This window comes from Phocoena sinus, chromosome 9, assembly GCF_008692025.1.
Source record: "Phocoena sinus isolate mPhoSin1 chromosome 9, mPhoSin1.pri, whole genome shotgun sequence".
Lineage (NCBI taxonomy): Eukaryota > Metazoa > Chordata > Mammalia > Artiodactyla > Phocoenidae > Phocoena > Phocoena sinus.
Window position 1 is genome coordinate 59,012,025 of NC_045771.1, and position 19,838 is coordinate 59,031,862.

At 38.8% G+C, this 19,838-nt stretch overlaps 1 protein-coding gene across 3 annotated transcripts in view; it reads left to right on the plus strand.

The window, feature by feature from the left end:
- Positions 1–19,838, plus strand: part of PPP1R9A (protein phosphatase 1 regulatory subunit 9A) — a 318,841-nt gene that overhangs the window by 248,785 nt on the left and 50,218 nt on the right. For all 3 annotated transcript variants that reach the window (XM_032643664.1, XM_032643666.1, XM_032643663.1), the window contains exons 8-11: positions 3,998–4,051; positions 6,715–6,944; positions 8,888–8,984; positions 9,685–9,856. In XM_032643664.1, the coding sequence (XP_032499555.1) occupies positions 3,998–4,051; positions 6,715–6,944; positions 8,888–8,984; positions 9,685–9,856 (553 nt within the window). The remainder of the gene's footprint in view (positions 1–3,997; positions 4,052–6,714; positions 6,945–8,887; positions 8,985–9,684; positions 9,857–19,838) is intronic.

A 19,838-nucleotide genomic window follows, 5' to 3' on the forward strand; every position in this document is an offset into this window, starting at 1 on the left:
CCCTTAAAATCTTTCCTGCGAAGATAACATTTTTCCTTTTTAAAGAAAAATGTTTTTCATGCTTGCACAGGATAAGTAAAGAGTGCAGAAGTTCGGTTTTACAACGTTTATGCGTAAGGATGTTTCTATTTCTAGTGCAGTTATATTTGGATTATATTGATTCAGTGATGTGAGTACATGTGCTGTACTCATATTTTTGAAAGAAATAAACAGAAAATAAACACAGCAGGTACACCTGCAGAATGTTATATGAGAGCTCCTGTTCTCCATAGGAGTGTGTGTGTTTATTTGTGCTGTAATCCTGTGGTGGATATTGATGCCATTCATGTTCAAGATGACAGAAGAGATGAAAGAGATTGATCTTATAAGTTGAGAGACACTGACCTGCAGTCCTTAACCTTTTCTTTTTATTTGTATCCTCCCTTCCCAAGTCTTTTCACCAAACCTAGATTCTCTGAAGCCCAAAAGGTCCAACAGGTATTTCAGGCTCTGTTTCTATTAACCAGCCCTGTAGACCCTGCCCCCTGCAGTCAGCCTGACCAGTCTCGGGGGTTGTCTGCAAACCCTTACAGCTGTACTCTGGAAAGCCTATTAAACGTGAAAGGAGAACTGCTCTAGAATAAGAAAACTCAACTTTGTATGCACTGTGCTTCTTTTGTCAAGTCACTTCACCTCTTTGAACAGCAGTTTCCTCTTGCTCGTGAAATGGAGGTATCCCAGGCCCATCGTGCCCACTTTGCCTGGGAGGCAGGGTCCATAGTAGGCCAAAGCCGCAGGTCACCTGAAGTTTCTCTCCAAGATTTTTTTGAGGCATCTGGGAACTTCTCTCAGGAGGTGGTATATATTAATTTCCCTGTAGTAAGTGTTTCGAAGTTAGGTTCTATGTCGCTTTCGTGTATCCTCAACAACTAGCACAGCACCTGGCACACAGTCTCATTCAGTAAATGCTGGTTGAATAATGAGGGAGAGATTTCTTTCTAAGTTCCATGACTCATAACAGCTGACTGAGCACCATGTTGTATGTAGTGCCAGAATACTCAGCCTACCAGAAGTGATCCGTGGTTTCCAGGTGGAGTCCTAGTTTCTCATCTGGGAGGTCACAATGATCACATATGCCTCAGGGTTTCTGTGATGATCAAATGAAAAATGTATTCCAAAGCTGGTTCAGATGAGGGGCATAAGGAAGGGAGGAACAGAGGTAGGTGGAGTCAGACCTGGGATAATTTCCATTCCACCACCTGCTTCTGCTGGGAACTTGAAGAAGCCATGTAACTTCTCTGAGCCTCTTTCCCTGTCTGAACAGCGAGGTTAACAGTGCCTGTCCTGCCTCGCTTACAGATTCATTTGCAGTGAGGAAGGAGATGATGAAAAAGGGAAAAAGGGTCCTACGAATGTAAGAAACTTAGTATTAGAGGAGAGGACTGTGGACTGGAATTCGTAAAACCTGGCTTTGACACTTACTAGCTCTGCAGCTTAAACTACTGAAACACAGTTTCTTCCTATATAAAATGAAAGTGTTAGATTAGTTTATTTTTATTGCTTTTCCTGTTAATAGTGGTGGATTTGTAGAAGTTCTCTTCATGTGCATGCAGGATTAAAATAATCACATATCTATAATTTTCAGCCTTATGAGTACTGGGGGAAACCTCACACTAAAACTTTTGTCCATCTTCTGAATAATGTCTGAATTTACAGACCTCATTCTGCTTTCCTGTAGCTAAAGGATTGGGCTATACTGAGTAACACTTCAAGCTTTTACCAGTGTTCTCACCTCACCGCTTACGAGTTCAGCTGTCTTCTGTTATCTGTTTCGCTAAGATGGGAGGGGCAGGATAACTGAAAATCAACTTGGCTTCTTCGCAGTTTCACGTCAGTTTGTCCCACACACCAGCGGATTAGTCTAGTGTATGCATTCATAGGGATGAAAATGCTGGCTTGGAACGAGAATTCCTAGACTCTGCCGCCTTGACAACCATCTCCAGGCCCTTCATTTCGTGTCACACCTGGAGTACTTACAGGGGCCTTGGGGTTCTTCCCACCTAGCCCTCTCATTTTTCATATGGGAAACCAGGGCCCAGAGAAGTAGCTTGCTAGAGAACATGGCGATTTGAACAAAGAAAATCCAAAGTCCCAGCAAGTTGTATTGCAATATATTACCCTACAGGGAGTTAACCACGGAGAAAATAAGATACGGCAGTTCCTCCTAGTTGCGGTGTTCATCAAAAAGTCTGCCTTTTTGATTTCTTGCTACTCTTCAGCTTAGAACCAGAGGGCTTTTATTTCAGGTGCAACATTTTACAGCATTTAGCGCTTTAACTGAGAAGTAGAGTTAGGGTAATCACATCTGAGTTCTTCAAATCATTCTTAGTCTTGGCTAACTTTATAGAGGACTTACTCTATGCTAGACACTGTGCTAACAAAGAGTACTTCCTCTTTAGAGACTGTTAGAGCACAGAAGGCCCTGGGAACAGGGAGGGTGAAAGGAGCAAGAGCCGAAGAGGCAAGAGTGACCAGGTCTGAAAGCAGGAGAGTGGGCAGAATCACATCTGAAAGTTTCAAGGTCACCCCTCAGCAGGAGCAGAGCTGTAGCTGCAGAGCCCGGAAAGCTGAAAGCATCCCGGAGGGGGCATTTTGCAGGGAGCATGGGCCTCTCAGTTTCTGGGCTTTTATTCATCAGCATCTAAGGGTGTTGAATGAACCCTGTCCTTGATTCTAACTCTTTCCCTCGTCATCCTTCCCATACGCCCCTGCTGGCCAGGTGAAAACCAAGGAAGTACAGATTACAAACCAGAGAGAAAGCTGAGGGTTATGAGGTGGTGTGATCTCCAAAGGTCACATTTCTGTCTTTCATTAGCCGTCTTTCTGATAAGAAAATCTTGGACTTATTTGATTACAGTAATATGGGAAGTTTACAGTCCCTCTGTACAATCCTAAATTCAAAATGCTCTGAGACAGTTTTTTAAAATAATTTTGTGGAACAATCACTTGGGTAGTAAATCTGACTGAAACTGACAGGATGCTACAGTCTTTAGGTACCTCCCTTAGTGAGAATATTCACATGTTTGGTGGCAAACATATTCATGTGTCTCATTACAGAGTTGCCTCCACAGACCCTGCTGTGGGCAAAAAGCATTTATGGAAAAATGCATTTACTGCATTTCTGAAATTGAAAAGAACTCGGAATTCCAAAACCATCTGGCCCCAAGGATTTTAGAAAAGTGATTTTCAACACATAAAAAGTTTTCCGTAAATTTTGGTGTACTTATTTATCCCTTAAGGAATGAACGTTTCCTTCGTTTTTCTTCCCTATTGAAGAAAAAGTGGGGTGGGGGAGGGGAGAAGCAAAACAAGTCTAAATGGTGGCTCTCAGGAGAATAAACTGTAGCTGAAGCTTTGGGGGTGGGGGTCTAAGGTCCTCAATAGGAGTAGATCTTTTAAAGGACAGAAAACTAGATCTGTACTTTCCTGCAATTAAAAAAAAAAATTACAGATTTCGCCGCGGGACTGCATCATCCTCTTCTCCAGCTTTGCAGCAGCCTGAGCTGTAAAAGAGCTGCTAAGCCTAAAATGCGTGCGACTCACGGAACCAGAGCGCCACCTTTCTTCCAGATTTGGAATTGAAGCTTCCCGCGGCCACGGGCTGACTTGCCTGCCGAGGCTTGTTCAATCCACAAGACTGCAAGGAAACAATTCCTTGACCCTCAAATCATAAAGGAAGAGCTGCAAAGAGGGCAAGAAAATGTGTTTCCTTCTCTTTGGTCCCTGAGCAATTAAATTCGTAACCTAATCTGATGTTAGGGAGTGTGAGCCATAAACCCATGTTTAATTAGTTTGCACCTAGAGTCATTTTACACACTAGACATTTTAATTTACAACCTGCTGCATTGCAGCACTTTTCTAGGCCTTCAGCTATATAATAAGGTATTCTGCTAGCTGCTGAAGCTTTAAAAATATAGATACACTTAGTTCAGATTTTTTCTTCCTTTTCCATTTTCAGTTGCAAATCAAACATGCAGTTACAGAAGCAGAGATTCAAAAATTGAAGACCAAGGTAAGCACCAATACATGATGTTTGAATTGTACTTTTTAAACTTCAGATGCTATGAATAAATTCAACCCGAGGACTAAAGGAATTTGTTTCTGTGCATTTGAAAAGAATACAAATGTGAGAGATTCATTTCCACTGTTAGCGGAAAATCCTGCAGTGCATACTCTTAGGGGGTTAGCACCACCATACCCCTCAGTGAAAATAGCACAGTATTTTTAATTACATATTTGCACACATGTGGCCCGTTCCCTCTGAGCTTTCCTCAAAAAGTAAATGTTTATGTGGTGGTGTGATAAATTGGGAGATTGGGATTGACATATATACACTAATATGTATAAAATGGATAACTAATAAGAACCTGCTATTTAAAAAAATAAATTAAATTAAAAAGTAAATGTTTATAATAGTTCAAGAATCCAAATTACATTTTGACCACTAATTCCTTAAGCACAAGCCGTTATACTGTATCTCTTTATCTTATCTTAAATGTTTAATTATTTTAACTTATTCATCAGAGATAATGTATTTTAACATAGCACCATTACTTATCTTTCACAGAGAAAACTTCCAATGTCTAGTAATTAAATATTATGAAATTTAATTAATATATGAATAATTTTATTTTAGGTGCCAGGTGCTACCAGAAATCTTTAGACAAGTTTAGTTCATGTTATTTAAATCTGTGGGGAAATATAGGTCTTGATTAAAGGAGTATATGTTTTTAGTTTATATATGAAATAATACATAATTCAGAAGGGCATTTTTAATTGGTAAATTATAAGGTACTTGTAAGTTTCTAGAACAGTGTTTAGTTTTATCAAGTACATAATTTCAAAGATTTAAAAATATCTTTTGAGTTACTTTAAAAACACAATAATCTTTATTTTTTATGGTCTTTTAAAAAATTGAGACATAATTGTTCTCACACTACTAACAGTCCGTTTCCCTGTTCACATTAGATACACTTGTTTTGGTTTTTCCATGTGTTTTAAATGGAGATGAATTAGCAAGGCTATTTTGGTTAAATGGTATTTTTAGCTAATAACTCTGCAGCTCTTTAGTCAAAACATGTCTATACATCATTCATGGTTTCAACCAAGCTCTGTGAATAATAAGTTTTAAATTAGTAGTGGTTGGTAAATAAACAACTCAAACACAAAACATTGCTTAATAAAAGATGCAGCAAATACCCAGTCCTGTTTTAAATTGCCATGTTTCTTGTCATAGAATGGAAGAATAGAAGATTTTTTTTTTAGTTGTTAGGTACAATCAGGGAAAAAGATTCACCTGGGATTGCAAGTGCTTTAACAAAGCTTATGTGTTAGATATTTAATCTAGAAAATTCTATAAATTAGTATTTTATATTTTTCTCAATATTATATTGGCATATAATAGCCATAGATTAGCTTGTTTTACTATGACTCTTTATATCCAAGTTGATAATAGAATTCCTAATCTTGAAATGTTTTTGACTACTTTTTACTTTGTAACCTGTTTTGCCAATGTGTTTAGTTTAAAATATACATAAAACATATATTTCCACTTCCGAATGATTTTGGAATGTTTTAGATTTTGAAAATTGATAGTTTATAATGCCTCTGCATCCTTTTGAACTTTAACAGAGGCATGTGAAGTAGATGAAGCACTCATTTAAAGGTTAGCTGGTTATTGTGAATAAATGACCTTTGACCCCTTACCTGAGAGATCAGTCTTGAATTTCTTCAGAAATGAGGGATTTGGACCAGTGTGTTGTCTGTTCCTAAGCTTCCCTGAAAGCAGAAACCACGAGAAGCTGCCTTTCTGTCCCATCAGAGAGATTTAAATTAATTCAGCAATCATTTATATTTTTACTCACACTGTCTTTTATACTTTTATTCAAATCAGGATTTATTAGGCTCTAGAAACTCAGAACAGTGTCAGCAAAATAATGAGCTACAAGCTATGTTCATGTCAGTTGAAATAAAAGATGTGATAATATCATCAAAAGGGATAGAAACAAAGTAAAAATCACTTTTATCAGATTATTATGCCCAAGGAGCTGTTCCAAGCATGCTGATGTGTTATATCACAGTTCTGATTAAAGATAACATAATTTAGTCTTAGAGACTTCAGTTACTTGTCCAAGGTTTAAAGGCCAATAATGGCAGAGCCTGGAATTCAATCTAAACTGTATGACTCCACGGTCCCCCTCTTATCCATTAGGCCATACTGTGTGCTTCTGCCCTCTCTCCCTCCCAGCTTGCCTCTCCCCACTCCCTTTTTAGTTAACTTTTCATTTATAATTATATGTTAAAAAAAAAAAAAAAGAAAAACTCTAAAAGAAAGCGTGTTGAAGTTCATTGGATAGAATCAAACTCTAAAACACTTTTTCCTGCTCGGAGAATTTCATACACCACATAGTGTGATGGAAAGATCATGGGAGTTGGAATCAGATCCATGTTTTGTCATTTATCAGATGCGTGACCTTGTACAAACATTTTCACTTTTCAAGGCCTCCATTTTATAATCTGTGTAATAATGAAAATAATACTTGCTCTTCTCATCTCAGTGTGTTTGATGATTTGAATATATGTAACAATGGAATTTAAAATACACTATAAAAATATGAGGGATTTTTGCTACAGAAGTACCCAGATAATGCTTGCTTTGATATTTGCTTTGTCCAGCTACAAGCCGCAGAAAATGAGAAAGTGAGGTGGGAACTAGAAAAAACCCAGCTCCAGCAGAATATAGAAGAGAATAAAGAAAGAATGTTGAAGTTGGAGAGCTACTGGATTGAGGCTCAAACGTTATGCCACACGGTGAACGAGCACCTCAAAGAGACTCAAAGCCAGTATCAAGCCTTGGAAAAGAAGTACAACAAGGCAAAGAAACTGATCAAGGATTTTCAACAAAAGTAAGCAGCTTCCAATGACTAAAGAATAGTTATGTGTATCTAAAGAAGGTTTACATCCAGTAATTTCATAATATCTAGTGGAAAAGAAAAGGTGGCCTCAGAGTCATGCCCCTAAGGAGCATAGGTAATGCATAAATAGACATTAAGTTTTAGAATCTCTTGCATCATTTTTCATATGCGATTATAGTTTTTCTTCTATAATTTTTTGGCAACCTCCTGTTTTGTTGTTGTTGTTAATCATTAATAGTAACTGTTAAACCATTTGAACCTCTATCCTTTTTGAAACATCTGTGATTTAGAAGCAAGAAGCCCAGCTGAAGTCATGCAGAATGACTATTGGATAAAGTACTTACAAAGCAGCAACTGGGGCCTTGATGAGGCTGCTTCTATGTCTATTCTTAGAATCAGTTAACTTCAGAATTTTCCCACTACAGATAGTGTAAATATTGACTAGCAAGACCTCCTGCCCTGCCAGTTTCCTTCTTTCAGCTGTTGAGAGAATCAAAGGGCCTTGGTTCAGTGCAGTAGAGACCATCACCACACTCTGCTTTTAAATTTCAACTGCTATTTCTGAGCTGATGCTGCTTTGCTTCCATCTGTTGAATCTTGGTGTAATTTCAGGGAGACTGACCAGGGAGATTTTTACGGATTTTTTTCAACAGTTACTTATGGCTAGCTAGAATAATAGAAAGTAGCACCAGTATCTCATCTGGCCTTCTATGTCAAGCCTTAAAAGCTAAGCATAGGGCTTCCCTGTTGGCGCAGTGGTTGAGGGTCCGCCTGCCGATGCAGGGGACACGGATTCGTGCCCCGGTCCGGGAAGATCCCACATGCCGCGGAGCGGCTGGGCCCGTGAGCCATGGCCGCTGAGCCTGCGCGTCCAGAGCCTGTACTCCGCAACGGGAGAGGCCACAACAGTGAGAGGCCCGCGTACTGCAAAAAAATTTTAAAAGCTAAGCATATATGTAAGAGTCACCGTAACTGTTATTTCCTATCATGGAAATAATGTTTGTAATGTTTAAAAGATATTGCTATAAAAAGTGTATTAGAAAGGGGGGAATTGTTCTTATGACCATGAATTCAGTACATCACTGTTTTAACTCTTTTTACCAAAAATATACCTAACTCTATTTCATGTAATAATTTATAATAAATTCTACCAAATTTGCATATTGCATTCCAGACTCTCAAATGGAGGTATTTCTCCTTCTCCCCATATTATCCTCAGGTATGTAGTGACAGCTCCCCCTCAGTGTTTCTGACCCAACAGCCCCTCTACTGCCATTTATAGGAAGCAATCTTATTATAATTATCTTTTTAAAACTCTTACCATCCAGTTCCATCAGTTTACTAGGTAAATGACTTTATAAATGTGGAATTATATCTACTTGACATGTAATTATCTCCACTAAATTGTCCAACATGGGTCATTAGTTCAGTAGTTTCTATCTAAATATGAACGGGTGCTCTAGAGTCAGGAGCTACAGATGAAAATCTTAGTAAGCAGAATCAAAGCATTTTTCTTTACTTTGTAATCCATTAAAACATTTTTTTTTTTTTTTTTTTTTGCGGTACGCGGGCCTCTCACTGTTGTGGCCTCTCCTGTTGCGGAGCACAGGCTCCGGACGCGCAGGCTCAGCGGCCATGACTCACGGGCCCAGCCGCTCCACGGCATGTGGGATCTTCCCGGACCGGGGCACGAACCCGCGTCCCCTGCATCGGCAGGCGGACTCTCAACCACTGCGCCACCAGGGAAGCCCCCATTAAGACATTTTATTTGCTTTCGTTACTAGATACCTGTTCTCTGTGATTGAGTTTTGTTTATTTAAACAGCTGTGTAGTTATTTATTTCACTGTGCAGTTCATTGCTTCTGATAAGAATTTTTACGTTTCCTCATTTATTGAGTGTTTGATGCAATGAGATCTATTATTTTCTTCTTAAGAGAACTTGATTTCATCAAAAGACAGGAAGCAGAAAGAAAGAAAATAGAAGATTTGGAAAAAGCTCATCTTGTGGAAGTTCAAGGCCTGCAAGTACGGGTGAGTTATATGCTCAAAGCCACTGAGTAATAGGGCAGCCAGACAAAAGTATAATTTGAAAAGATACATGCACCCCCATGTTCATAGCAGCACTATTTACAATAGCCAAGATGTGAAAACAACCTAAATGTCCATTGACAGATGAATGGATAAAGAAGATGTGGTACATGTATACAATGGACTATTACTCAGCCATTAAAAAGAATGAAATAATAGAGGTTATCACACTAAGTGAAGTAAGTCAGAAAGATAAAGACAAATACCATAGGATATCACTTACATGTGGAATCTAAAATACAACACAAATGAACATATCTATGAAACAAAAACAGACTTACAGACATAGAGAATAGACTTGTGGTTGCCAAAGAGGCGGGAGGGTTGAGGAGGGAAGGACTGGGGATTTGGGATTAGCAGAAGCAAATTATTATATATAGGTTGGATGAACAGCAAGGTCTTACTGTATAGCACGGGGAACTATGTTCAATATCCTGTGGTAAACCATAATGGAAAAGAATTTGAAAAGGGTATATATATGTATAACTGAGTCACTTTGCTAAATAGCAGAAATTAAACACAACGTTGTAAATCGACTATATTTTAATAAAAATTAAAAAAAAGAATAGGGTAGTTTTGCCTAGTGCTTGGAGAGAAGTGCTGATTTAGGGTTTCATGAATGGATATTTTTTTTCTCTCTTAGATTAGAGATTTGGAAGCTGAGGTGTTCAGGCTACTGAAGCAAAATGGGACTCAAGTCAACAATAACAACAACATCTTTGAGAGAAGAACATCTCTTAGTGAGGTCTCTAAGGGAGATACCTTGGAGAACTTGGATGTCAAGCAGACACCTTGTCAAGATGGCCTAAGTCAAGGTTTGTTTAACCTAACCATAAAAAATGTTTTTAATGACTGTAAAAATTTGGCCTTACATTCTTCTTTTTTTTTTTTTTTTTTACATTCTTCTTTTTTTAACTCAGAAATTTAAAAGTTGAAAAAGTCTTCCTGCTGTGGGAAAGAAAAACGGGCTTATCAAATTAGGAAGTTATAATTTTTCTCTCATCTTATCAAAAATAAATCTTTGATGTAAAGAATTAACAAAATTCCAAATCGGACAAGTCAGATATTATTTTTAAACCACCATAAAATTGATAAGCTTAATAAACTGCCTTAAATTGATAGCTCGTCCCATATAGGGTGAGTTACACTACTTAAGTATTAATTAGTAAGGCTTAAAATGAGTGATTTTTAAGTCCCTAGAAAGAAGATCTTTTTCATAACATCAGAAGGCTGACTTCTAGCACTTGGAATTCACTAAGAAGTTCTGTGTAGTTTTCTGCTTTTACCTCGATGTCCTGTGTATATGTCTCATTCTTTCCTGTCAGAGACCAAATCAGACCAGAACACGGGAAGCATTTTGTATTGTGAATGGCTGTCTTCTTTCATACACCAACCATAAATAAATCACTTATTTGCTTCCCTCACACACGCCCGTGCATAGACTGTGTGTATAAGAATGTGTATGAATGTTTTAATACGTATAGTGTATTTATAAATTAGAGAATGTATAAGAATTTATAACAATAAATGCACAGGCGGACATAAAACTTTTTATTCATCTTTTAAAATAGGTACCTAGTAGACCTTAGAAAAGTGAAATAAAAGAATGTCATGTGGCAGCAGTCGTGAAGGGACTGACAACTCACAGGCAGTGGTTTGACATGCAGTAAAACTGTGATCACTAATGAACTGTTTAATTCTTTGATGCTCTTTCGCACATTTTAAAATGTCTCCAATGAGATTTTCCTGATAAACAAGTGTTTATATCATATCATTAACTTTCAGAACTAAACTCTTAGCCGTTGAAAGTGAAAAGTATTGGAAATTTTCATTTAAAAGTAAAGTGGTATTTAGAGATTTGCATCTGTTCACTAAGTTTATATCCTTTTGCTGTGTTTTCCCTTACTAAGACATAATCTGTAAATAATGCCTCCCAGGCAGTTAAAGAAGAGTATTTAGCACCAACATTACCACTAACTGAAGAGGTATGTGACTTTAGGAAGGTCATTCAACTTCTCTGGCTTGGTTTTTTACTATGTATAATATCAAAATGGCAACACTTCTTTCTTCTCCACCCTAAAGGGTGTTTGAGGTGAAAAAAAGAAATTTTATTAGAGCTTTTATGGAGTTACAATTTTTATATCTGGAACTCGATAAGATTGTTTTCTTAAAAAAGTCAGAAATCAAATCAATGTGTTTTTTTCACCTTTTTGAGTATTTTAATTCTTCAAATTCGTCGTAGTTTATAATAAATATATATTCCTGCTATGCCATACACAAAGTATGATCAGTAACCAGTAGCTTTCCAGAGTCTTATTCATTTCTGCTCATTTCTTTTAGTTCAGAAATCTGTATCTTGTCAAACATATAATTAATGGTATTTATTAAATTATATGACTGCAGAATATCAGCAAACTATACTATAAACATGCTGATTTGGATTAAAACCTTACATCTCTTCTGAACCCTTTTTCTTCTCTTCTGCACCCTCCATTTTGCCACATAATTACCAGTTTCCCTAGCAACACTGTCGGTTCACGGTGAGATGCAGAGACTACTAATTCTTCCTGAAACCAATCCATGCTTGTGCAGTAGAGGTGGAATCAGTCATCTCAGACATTAGTAGCATACATATCAAGCGGTACTCTTCCAGTTTTGCTGCCGAGGACAGTCAGTGATAAATCTCCTTGAATTTCAGTTGTGTGATCACATAAACTAAAATGGCTTGGTCAGTAGCTAGATAGGAATGCTCTGGAAAGCACTTTTCTAAATTGATCCTTTGCTTCTGTTGCTAGGGAACACTGAAGTCCTAGAGGTTCAGAAAAGGAAGTAAAGCAGCGGACCAAACGCAAGCCATTTGGTATTTAATGATCACCCTCCCCCCCAACACACACCTTTTTGCAACAGGATGGGTACAGCGGTTGAAGTCAGTTCTGCTAGTCTGCGCCCTTGAGGTGCAGTGCTTTACCTCCCCACCTCCTGTGGACTGTCCAGTTCTGATTTGTTTTCCAAGCACTGGAGTGTTTTATTGATAGGATGAGTGGTTTAGCATCTTTTTGGGTCTGAGGCAGCTCAGTGAAGCAAAAGGATTATCAGTTATAGGTCAGTGAAAATCTATGTTAGAATGAAATGTGAAAGAAAGGAAGGAGAGAGTGAAGGAGGCAGAAAGGTAAGAGGAGGAAAGGAAGAGCATGTAAGCAGCTGCTTCTCCACAAGAACTCATCTTCTTCTAGGAATGAGAGTCCCAACTGGGGATGGATTAATTATGTGACTCTCGATATTAAATTATTGTACATTTTTAGAGTGATAAAACCGCTTTTCAAACCATGCAAAAATTTGCCACAGTTAAATTTATATCCAAACATCATATGTATGGTTCTTTCTATAAACTAAGCCTACTCAAGTATCTCATTAAAATGTTGACAGATTGGGGATTCCATGGAGGTCCAGTGGTTAGGACTCTACGCTGTCACTGCTGAGGGCCCCGGGTTCAATCCCTGGTCGCCAAAAAAAAAAAAAAAAAAAAAGTTGGCAGATTATATATACAAATATATTATTTAACACATTCTGAAACTTTTTTCTTAAAATCCATAAAGCAACTATAACAATGATTTTTCACCAAGAGATGAAACAAACTCTAAATCCCTTCTAGTTTCCACCAGTATGCTGGTCAGATATTAGTTTACATGTGTTCCAGGATGTGAAAAATGACAGTTTTGTCCCACTGCCATGTTTCATATTTATAATATCTTAGTGTCTGAGTAATGCTGGTCTGTATAAGAGTTCTCTACTGGGCTTCCCTGGTGGCGCAGTGGTTGGGAGTCCACCTGCCGATGCAGGGGACGTGGGTTCGTGCCCCGGTCCGGGAGGATCCCACGTGCCGCGGAGCGGCTGGGCCCGTGAGCCATGGCCGCTGGGCCTGCGCGTCCGGAGCCTGTGCTCTGCGACGGGAGAGGCCACAACAGTGAGAGGCCCGCGTACCACAAAAAAAAAAAAAGAGTTCTCTACCTTGTATCCAAAGGCCCCGAAGTGACTAGAAATGTCTGTGGCCACTCAGATATTCAAGTCAGGATTAGAAAAAGAGCAGAAAACAGGCATGTTAGAGAGATCTTTGTAGGAAAAAGGGTTGTAGTCGTAGTTTGATTAACTTCTCTAAAAAACTCACTTAAATACCATGCTCTTCCTGAGGCAGGTGAAGGGTTTGGTATGAAACAAATTGATAGAAACATTTTAAGAGATGAGAGGGAGTTTGAAGAAGAGAAAAAAGTGAATAAAATTAGAATAATTTTTTTCCTGATTCATAGACCTTATGTTAAAAGTGGGACCTTATGTTAAAAGTATGTCATAGGGTGTTCTTGGAGTAAAAGTAGTCTTTGGATGCCGGAAGAAGAGCTTATACTTAATTCTGTAAGCATTGTGACCCATTAACAGTTTTGTTTTTTCTCAGAAATTAAAAACTCTTTTTTTTTTTTTTTTTTTTTTTTTTTTTTTTTTTTTTTTGTGGTACGCGGGCCTCTCACTGTTGTGGCCTCTCCCGCTGCAGAGCACAGGCTCCGGACGTGCAGGCTCAGCGGCCATGGCTCACAGGCCCAGCCACTCTGCGGCATGTGGGATCTTCCCGGACTGGGGAGCGAACCCGTGTCCCCTGCATCGGCAGGCGGACTCTCAACCACTGCGCCACCAGGGAAGCCCAAAAACTCTTTTAATGGAAAAAGATAACATTTGCAAAGTCAGCAATAGTGATAACAAACAATACTTTAACACAATATTGTAAATCAACCATACTTCACTTAAAAAAATTATTCTTGGGAACTGATGTAGTGTTTCTACGGGCCAGGCAGTGTTTTAAGTTACAGCAATTCATTTAATCCTCACAACAACCCTAAGAAGTAGTATTGCTGTCATCCCATTTTACAGATCAGGAAACTTCAGATGGAGAAATTAAACCATCTGTCCAAGGTCACTCAATGAGCAAGCGGTAGAACCAGGAGCTGGACTCATCCAGCTCCACAGCCCATTTTCTTAACTCTTCAACTGAACTGTACTGGTTTTCTGGAGTCTGCTGCTTCTCCTAGACAACTGATAGGAACTCTTTGCCCCCAGAAAAGGCTGAAATCATAGGAAGTCAGGAAATCCAAAGCAATACCGTTAATAGTTTTGAGGCATAACAGGAACTGGGTCACTGCTAGGTTTGCAAGTGTAATTCAAGGATCCCTTTGAAGTTTGGGCATTAGTACCAAATGCTTCTTTTATTTCACACCCATCTACTCAGCCAGTGGGGCACTGATTAGATAACACTGCAAGTTATCTTCTCCAAAGTATGAACATGGAAGATGGTATATAAAGCATTTTATCCTTAGTTCTTTTAGTTACTTACTATTTCTTAACTCTAATGAGAACTGTGCAAGAAGAAAAAAGACAAATTGCAAGATAGAGGATTATAGGAAAGTCGAGACTTTCATAATAAATTGTGGCTGGAATTAGTCAATCCTGATATTTTTTTTTTTAAGATTTGTTATTTATTTATTTATTTATGTTTGGCTGCATCGGGTCCTAGTTACGGCATGCAGGATCTTTCGTTGTGGCTTGCGGGCTTCTCTCTAGTTGCATTGTGCGGGTTTTCTTTTCTCTAGTTGTGGTGCGCAGGCTCCAGGGTGCTTTGGTTCTGTAGTTTGTGGCATGCAGGCTCTCTAGTGAGAGACGCAAGCTCAGTAGCTGTATTTTGGCTGCATTGGGTCTTCATTGCTGCCCACGGGCTTTCTCTAGTTGCGGTGAGTGGAGGCTACTCTTCGTAGTGGTGTGCGGGCTTCCCATTGCGGTGGCTTCTCTTGTTGCGGAGCACCGGCTCTAGGCGCGAGGTCTTCAGTAGTTGTGGCACACGGCTCAGTAGTTGTGGCTCATGGGCTCTAGAGTACAGGCTCGGTAGTTGTGGCACACAGGCCTAGTTGCTCCGCGGCATGTTGGATCTTCCTGGACCAGGGCTCGAACCTGTGTCGCCTGCACTGGCAGGCAGATTCTTAACCACTGCACCACCAGGGAAGTCTCAGGCCCCAGATTTCTTAAAAGTAGATCTCAGATAGTAGTCCACATTTGAATCCTGAACCCAGTAAGCATCGTCCCAAACCTGGGATTTGTGGACATATCAGTAGAGCTCTGAGCCTGCTTAGATATTCAGGCCAGCTAATTCTTTGGTCAGTAGGCCCTATCGTATGGTATTTGCTTATTGTGACCCATTTGTTAGCTTATTGGTTTGCACTGAATCTGATTTTCCTGAATTGAATCGTTCTTTTGTAACTTACTCATATTTAAATAAAGTCTTTATCAGGAAGAGCAAGGGGAAGTAAACAACTGCCATTAAGGGTATTTGCCTTTTTCACCACCTGTGTGTTTTTAAATTCTTATATTTCATTCATCATGCACTGTCTAGAAATAACTTGGAGCGACACCTTTATATGACAGGATAGAGTGAATTGAAAGTGGCAAGATAAAGGAGACAATGAGGATGAGGACAGAGTAGAACCAGATATGATGCTACAAGTGTATATACCATATTTATATTATTTCTGAAGCTAAGTCTTTAATTTGGCTGTAAACTTTCTGGTCATCAGAAGGAGATGGAAACCCTGGTCCATTACATTCTACACAGTGTTCATAAGATTAAGACAAACCATCTGCTCAAGAGAAGTATAACTATTGGTACAAATAATGCATGATTTGGAGCAGTGATATTAATATTGATAACATCCTTACAGTAGATCCACTGATGATTGTATTAGGGCATTTTCACACAGTGAACCTCAGTGTGGACTAATGGCATCACATAAATATACAATGTACTGTTCAGTAAAAGCAATTTAAATTACTGAGAGGAGAGGATGTATAAGAAATGGTGGTACTTAGCTCTCTGTTGACCTAAGTTGGTGCTCAGGTGCTCTGTCATGTATGTCAGGTCAAATTTGTTAACCATATTCAAAACTTCTAGAATGTGTTATGAGGGAGATGCGTCAAAAAATAACACTATAATTGTAGGTTCATCTGTTTCTTCTTTTGGTTATGTTGGTTTTTGCTTTATGTGTTTGAGGTGATGTTAATGGATACATACAATATAGAATCGTTATATCTTCTTGGTAGATTGACCTCTGATCATTAGGAAGTGTCCCTCTTTATTTCTAGTAATTCACCTTGTTATTGATTTTGTTTGAGATTTGAAGAGCTGTATCAGCTTTCTTTTAGTAAGTGTTTGTGTGGTATCTTTTTCCATTCTTTTACTACAAATTTTCCATGTCTTTTATAAGCAATGGCTAGTTGTTTATTTCTATTACAGTCTCAATCTTGCTTTTAAAAAATTTTCTCAGTCTTTAAGATGCAGTTAGAACATTGCTATTTAACTTTACTGATATATTGAGTTTAAATCTAACATCTTACTATTTGTTTCTAATCTAACAAAAAATCTTTCTTTGTTCTTTTTATCTGCTTTCTTGCCTTCTTTTGGATTAATCAAGTGGGGATTTCTTTTCTTATTTATTTTTTCCTATATTAACTTTATTCTTTGTGTGGTTACCTACAGATAAAATTTAGAATATTTGCTGGAGAGGATGGATTGACTATTCATTAAGATGTCCCCATTCAACTGTTGTGGGGGGTTTGTTTGTAAACAAGTTTATTAGCATGATTAAAAACATTTTGGGGGGCTTTCCTGGTGGCGCAGTGGTTGAGAGTCCACCTGCCGATGCAGGGGACACGGGTTCGTGCCCCGGTTCGGGAGGATCCCACATGCCGCAGAGCGGCTGGACCCGTGAGCCATGGCCGCTGAGCCTGCGCATCCAGAGCCTGTGCTCCGCAACGGGAGAGGCCACAACAGTGAGAGGCCCGTGTACCGCAAAAAAAACCACAAGATTTTTTGAATAATGACAAAGAATTTCTAAACATGAAAGAATATCAGTGGCTATACCTTATAACCAATATTTGAAATTGAATGGGCAAGCTTTTTTGCCAGTCTTCCTTTTATTAAAAAAAATCCATTTATTGGTTTCATGTGAAGTCACGACTTGTTTTGTTTGGGAATGAGTCCTTACTGCAACTAAGCATAAAAAAATATCTTCCATAATTGGAGCGTGACCTGCATTACTGAGTAAAGAGTTGATAAAAATCCTCAAAGCGTTGGGGATTTGTTTTTTCTTAAAAACAAAAAAAACAAGAAAACATTCTTTTTATACAAGTGTTGTACTTCTTTGTGAGCTTTTAATAAATATAAATTGTCAGTATGTTAGAGGTTATACTCCCTGGCAAATGCCTTGAGTATGGTTTTCTGTGTAGCTAATGTAGTATAGATCTGTATATTTAACAGTTAGGATGGATATGGGGTTAATATAGGTTTCTGAGGTTTAAACTAACGTTATTGTGTTCTGGAATAGAGTTACTCCTCTACTCTCAGATGAGCGGAGTGAATGCCCACTGGCTGGCCAGAATTCTCTTTATTTAAAAAAAAAAAACCTACTTGTTCACAAAGGTAAATGTTGAATCCAGAAATGTATTTTAAAGTCTACATATATATTACCATGACCAACTGTGTCTATGTAAGAAACGCAAAGTTGGTTCAACATTTTAAAACTCATATAATTCACACATTAACTAGAGGAAAAATGTATATAATCATTTTATTAGATGAAGACAAACAATAAAGTTGAACAGTTATTCATGGTAAAAAGTTTATTAAGCTAGAAATACATAGGAACTTTCTTGTTATGTGAGGCTAACAAAAGTCTCTATCAACCATCATATTTAGTGGTCAAATGTTAAAATCAAGAATTTCCTTTAAAATTAGGAATATTTTTAACATTTCACCACTAAATTTTTTTAAAATAAATTTATTTATTTATTTATTCTTGGCTGCATTGGGTCTTTGTTGCTGCATGCGGGCTCTCTCTAGTTGCGGTGAGCAGGGGCTACTGTTTGTTGTGGTGCACGGGCTTCTCATTGTGGTGGCTCCTCTTGTTGTGGAGCACGGGCTCTAGGTGCGCAGGCTTCAGTAGTTGTGGCACGTGGGCTCAGTAGTTGTGGCTCACAGGCTCTAGAGTGCAGGCTCAGTAGTTGTGGGTCACGGGCCTAGTTGCTGCGTGTCATGTGGGATGTTCCCGTACCAGGGCTCGAACCTGTGTCCCCTGCATTGGCAGGCGGATTCTTAGCCACTGTGCCACCAGGGAAGTCCCCTACTAAATGTTTATTACCACATCTATTCAATGTTATCCTAGAGGTCCTAGCAAGTAGTAGACAAGCAAAAGAGATAAAAAAAAATATAAGGAGTGAAAAGAGGCAAAACTATCATTATTCACAGATAATAAAATTGAATACATAAAAAAACTCGAGCCTACAGGTCATTAGAATTAAGAATTTAGCAGGGTGGATGGCTCTTAGAATCATAAGACATCAGTCAACTCTGACAAACAAAAAACGTAACTTTTTAAAATATAAATTTATTTATTTATTTTTGGCTGTGTTGGGTCTTCGTTGCTACGTGCGGGCTTTCCTCTAGTTGCGGTGAGCGGGGGCTACTCTTCATTGCGGTGCTTGGGCTTCTCATTGCAGTGGCTTCTCTTGCTGCGGAGCGCAGGCTCTAGGCGCGCGGGCTTCAGTACTTGTGGTTTGCGGGCTCTAGAGCGCAGGCTCAGTAGTTTTGGCGCACGGGCTTAGTTGCTCCGTGGCATGTGGGATCTTCCTGGACCAGGGCTCGAACCCGTATGCCCTGCATTGGCAGGCGGATTCTTAACCACTGCACCACCAGAGAAGTCCCCAAAAACGTAATTTTTTACAAGCTACCATTTATGATAGCAACAAAAAATATAAGGTAGCTAGTATGAATTTAACAAAAGAAGCTCAAGACCCATGAAAAGACATTCAAGAAGACCCATATAAATCAAAAGAGATAGGAAGCCTCAATATTGTAAAAATGATATTATGCCAAATTAATCTATGTATTCCATACAGTTTCCATCAGAATTTGAACAGGGTTTTTTTTTTTTTTTTGGAACATGACAAGTTGTTTCTAAAATGTAGGTGGGGGCTTCCCTGGTGGCGCAGTGGTTGAGAGTCCGCCTGCCGATGCAGGGGACACGGGTTCGTGCCCCGGTCTGGGAGGATCCCACATGCCGCGGAGCGGCTGGGCCCGTGAGCCATGGCCGCTGAGCCTGCGCGTCCGGAGCCTGTCCTCCGCAACGGGAGAGGCCACAACAGTGAGAGGCCCGCGTAACGCAAAAAAAAAAAAAAAAAAAAAAAAATGTAGGTGGAAGAACAACTTGACGCAGAATAGTCAAGATACTCCTGAAGAAAACCAAGGTGAGGGAACTTGTTCTTTCAGATGCTGAGATTCATTGTAAAGCAGTAGTATTAAGACAGTGTAGTATAATCTCAGCAATTGACAAGTAGACCAGTGCAACAGAATAGAGTCCAGAAACAGACTGATCCATTCATGTTAGTTTGAGAATGATACAAAACTGACATTGCAGATTAGTGGGGCAAGCATGGACTAACAAATGTCTGGGAAAATTGACTATTCAAATGGAAAAAAATGAAATTGGATCTCATGAAATAGAATTCCTTCATGAAACAGATTTCAAATGGATTGTAGTCTCAAATATGAAAAGCAACATTTATAACTTTTAGAAGAAAATGTAGGAGAATGCTTATGTGATCTCTTATTTAACACAAAAAAATCCAAATCATAAGAAAAGTTTGATAAATTTGACCACAGTAATATTAAGAAAATCTGATCGTGAAAAGATACTATAAAAACATAGAAAG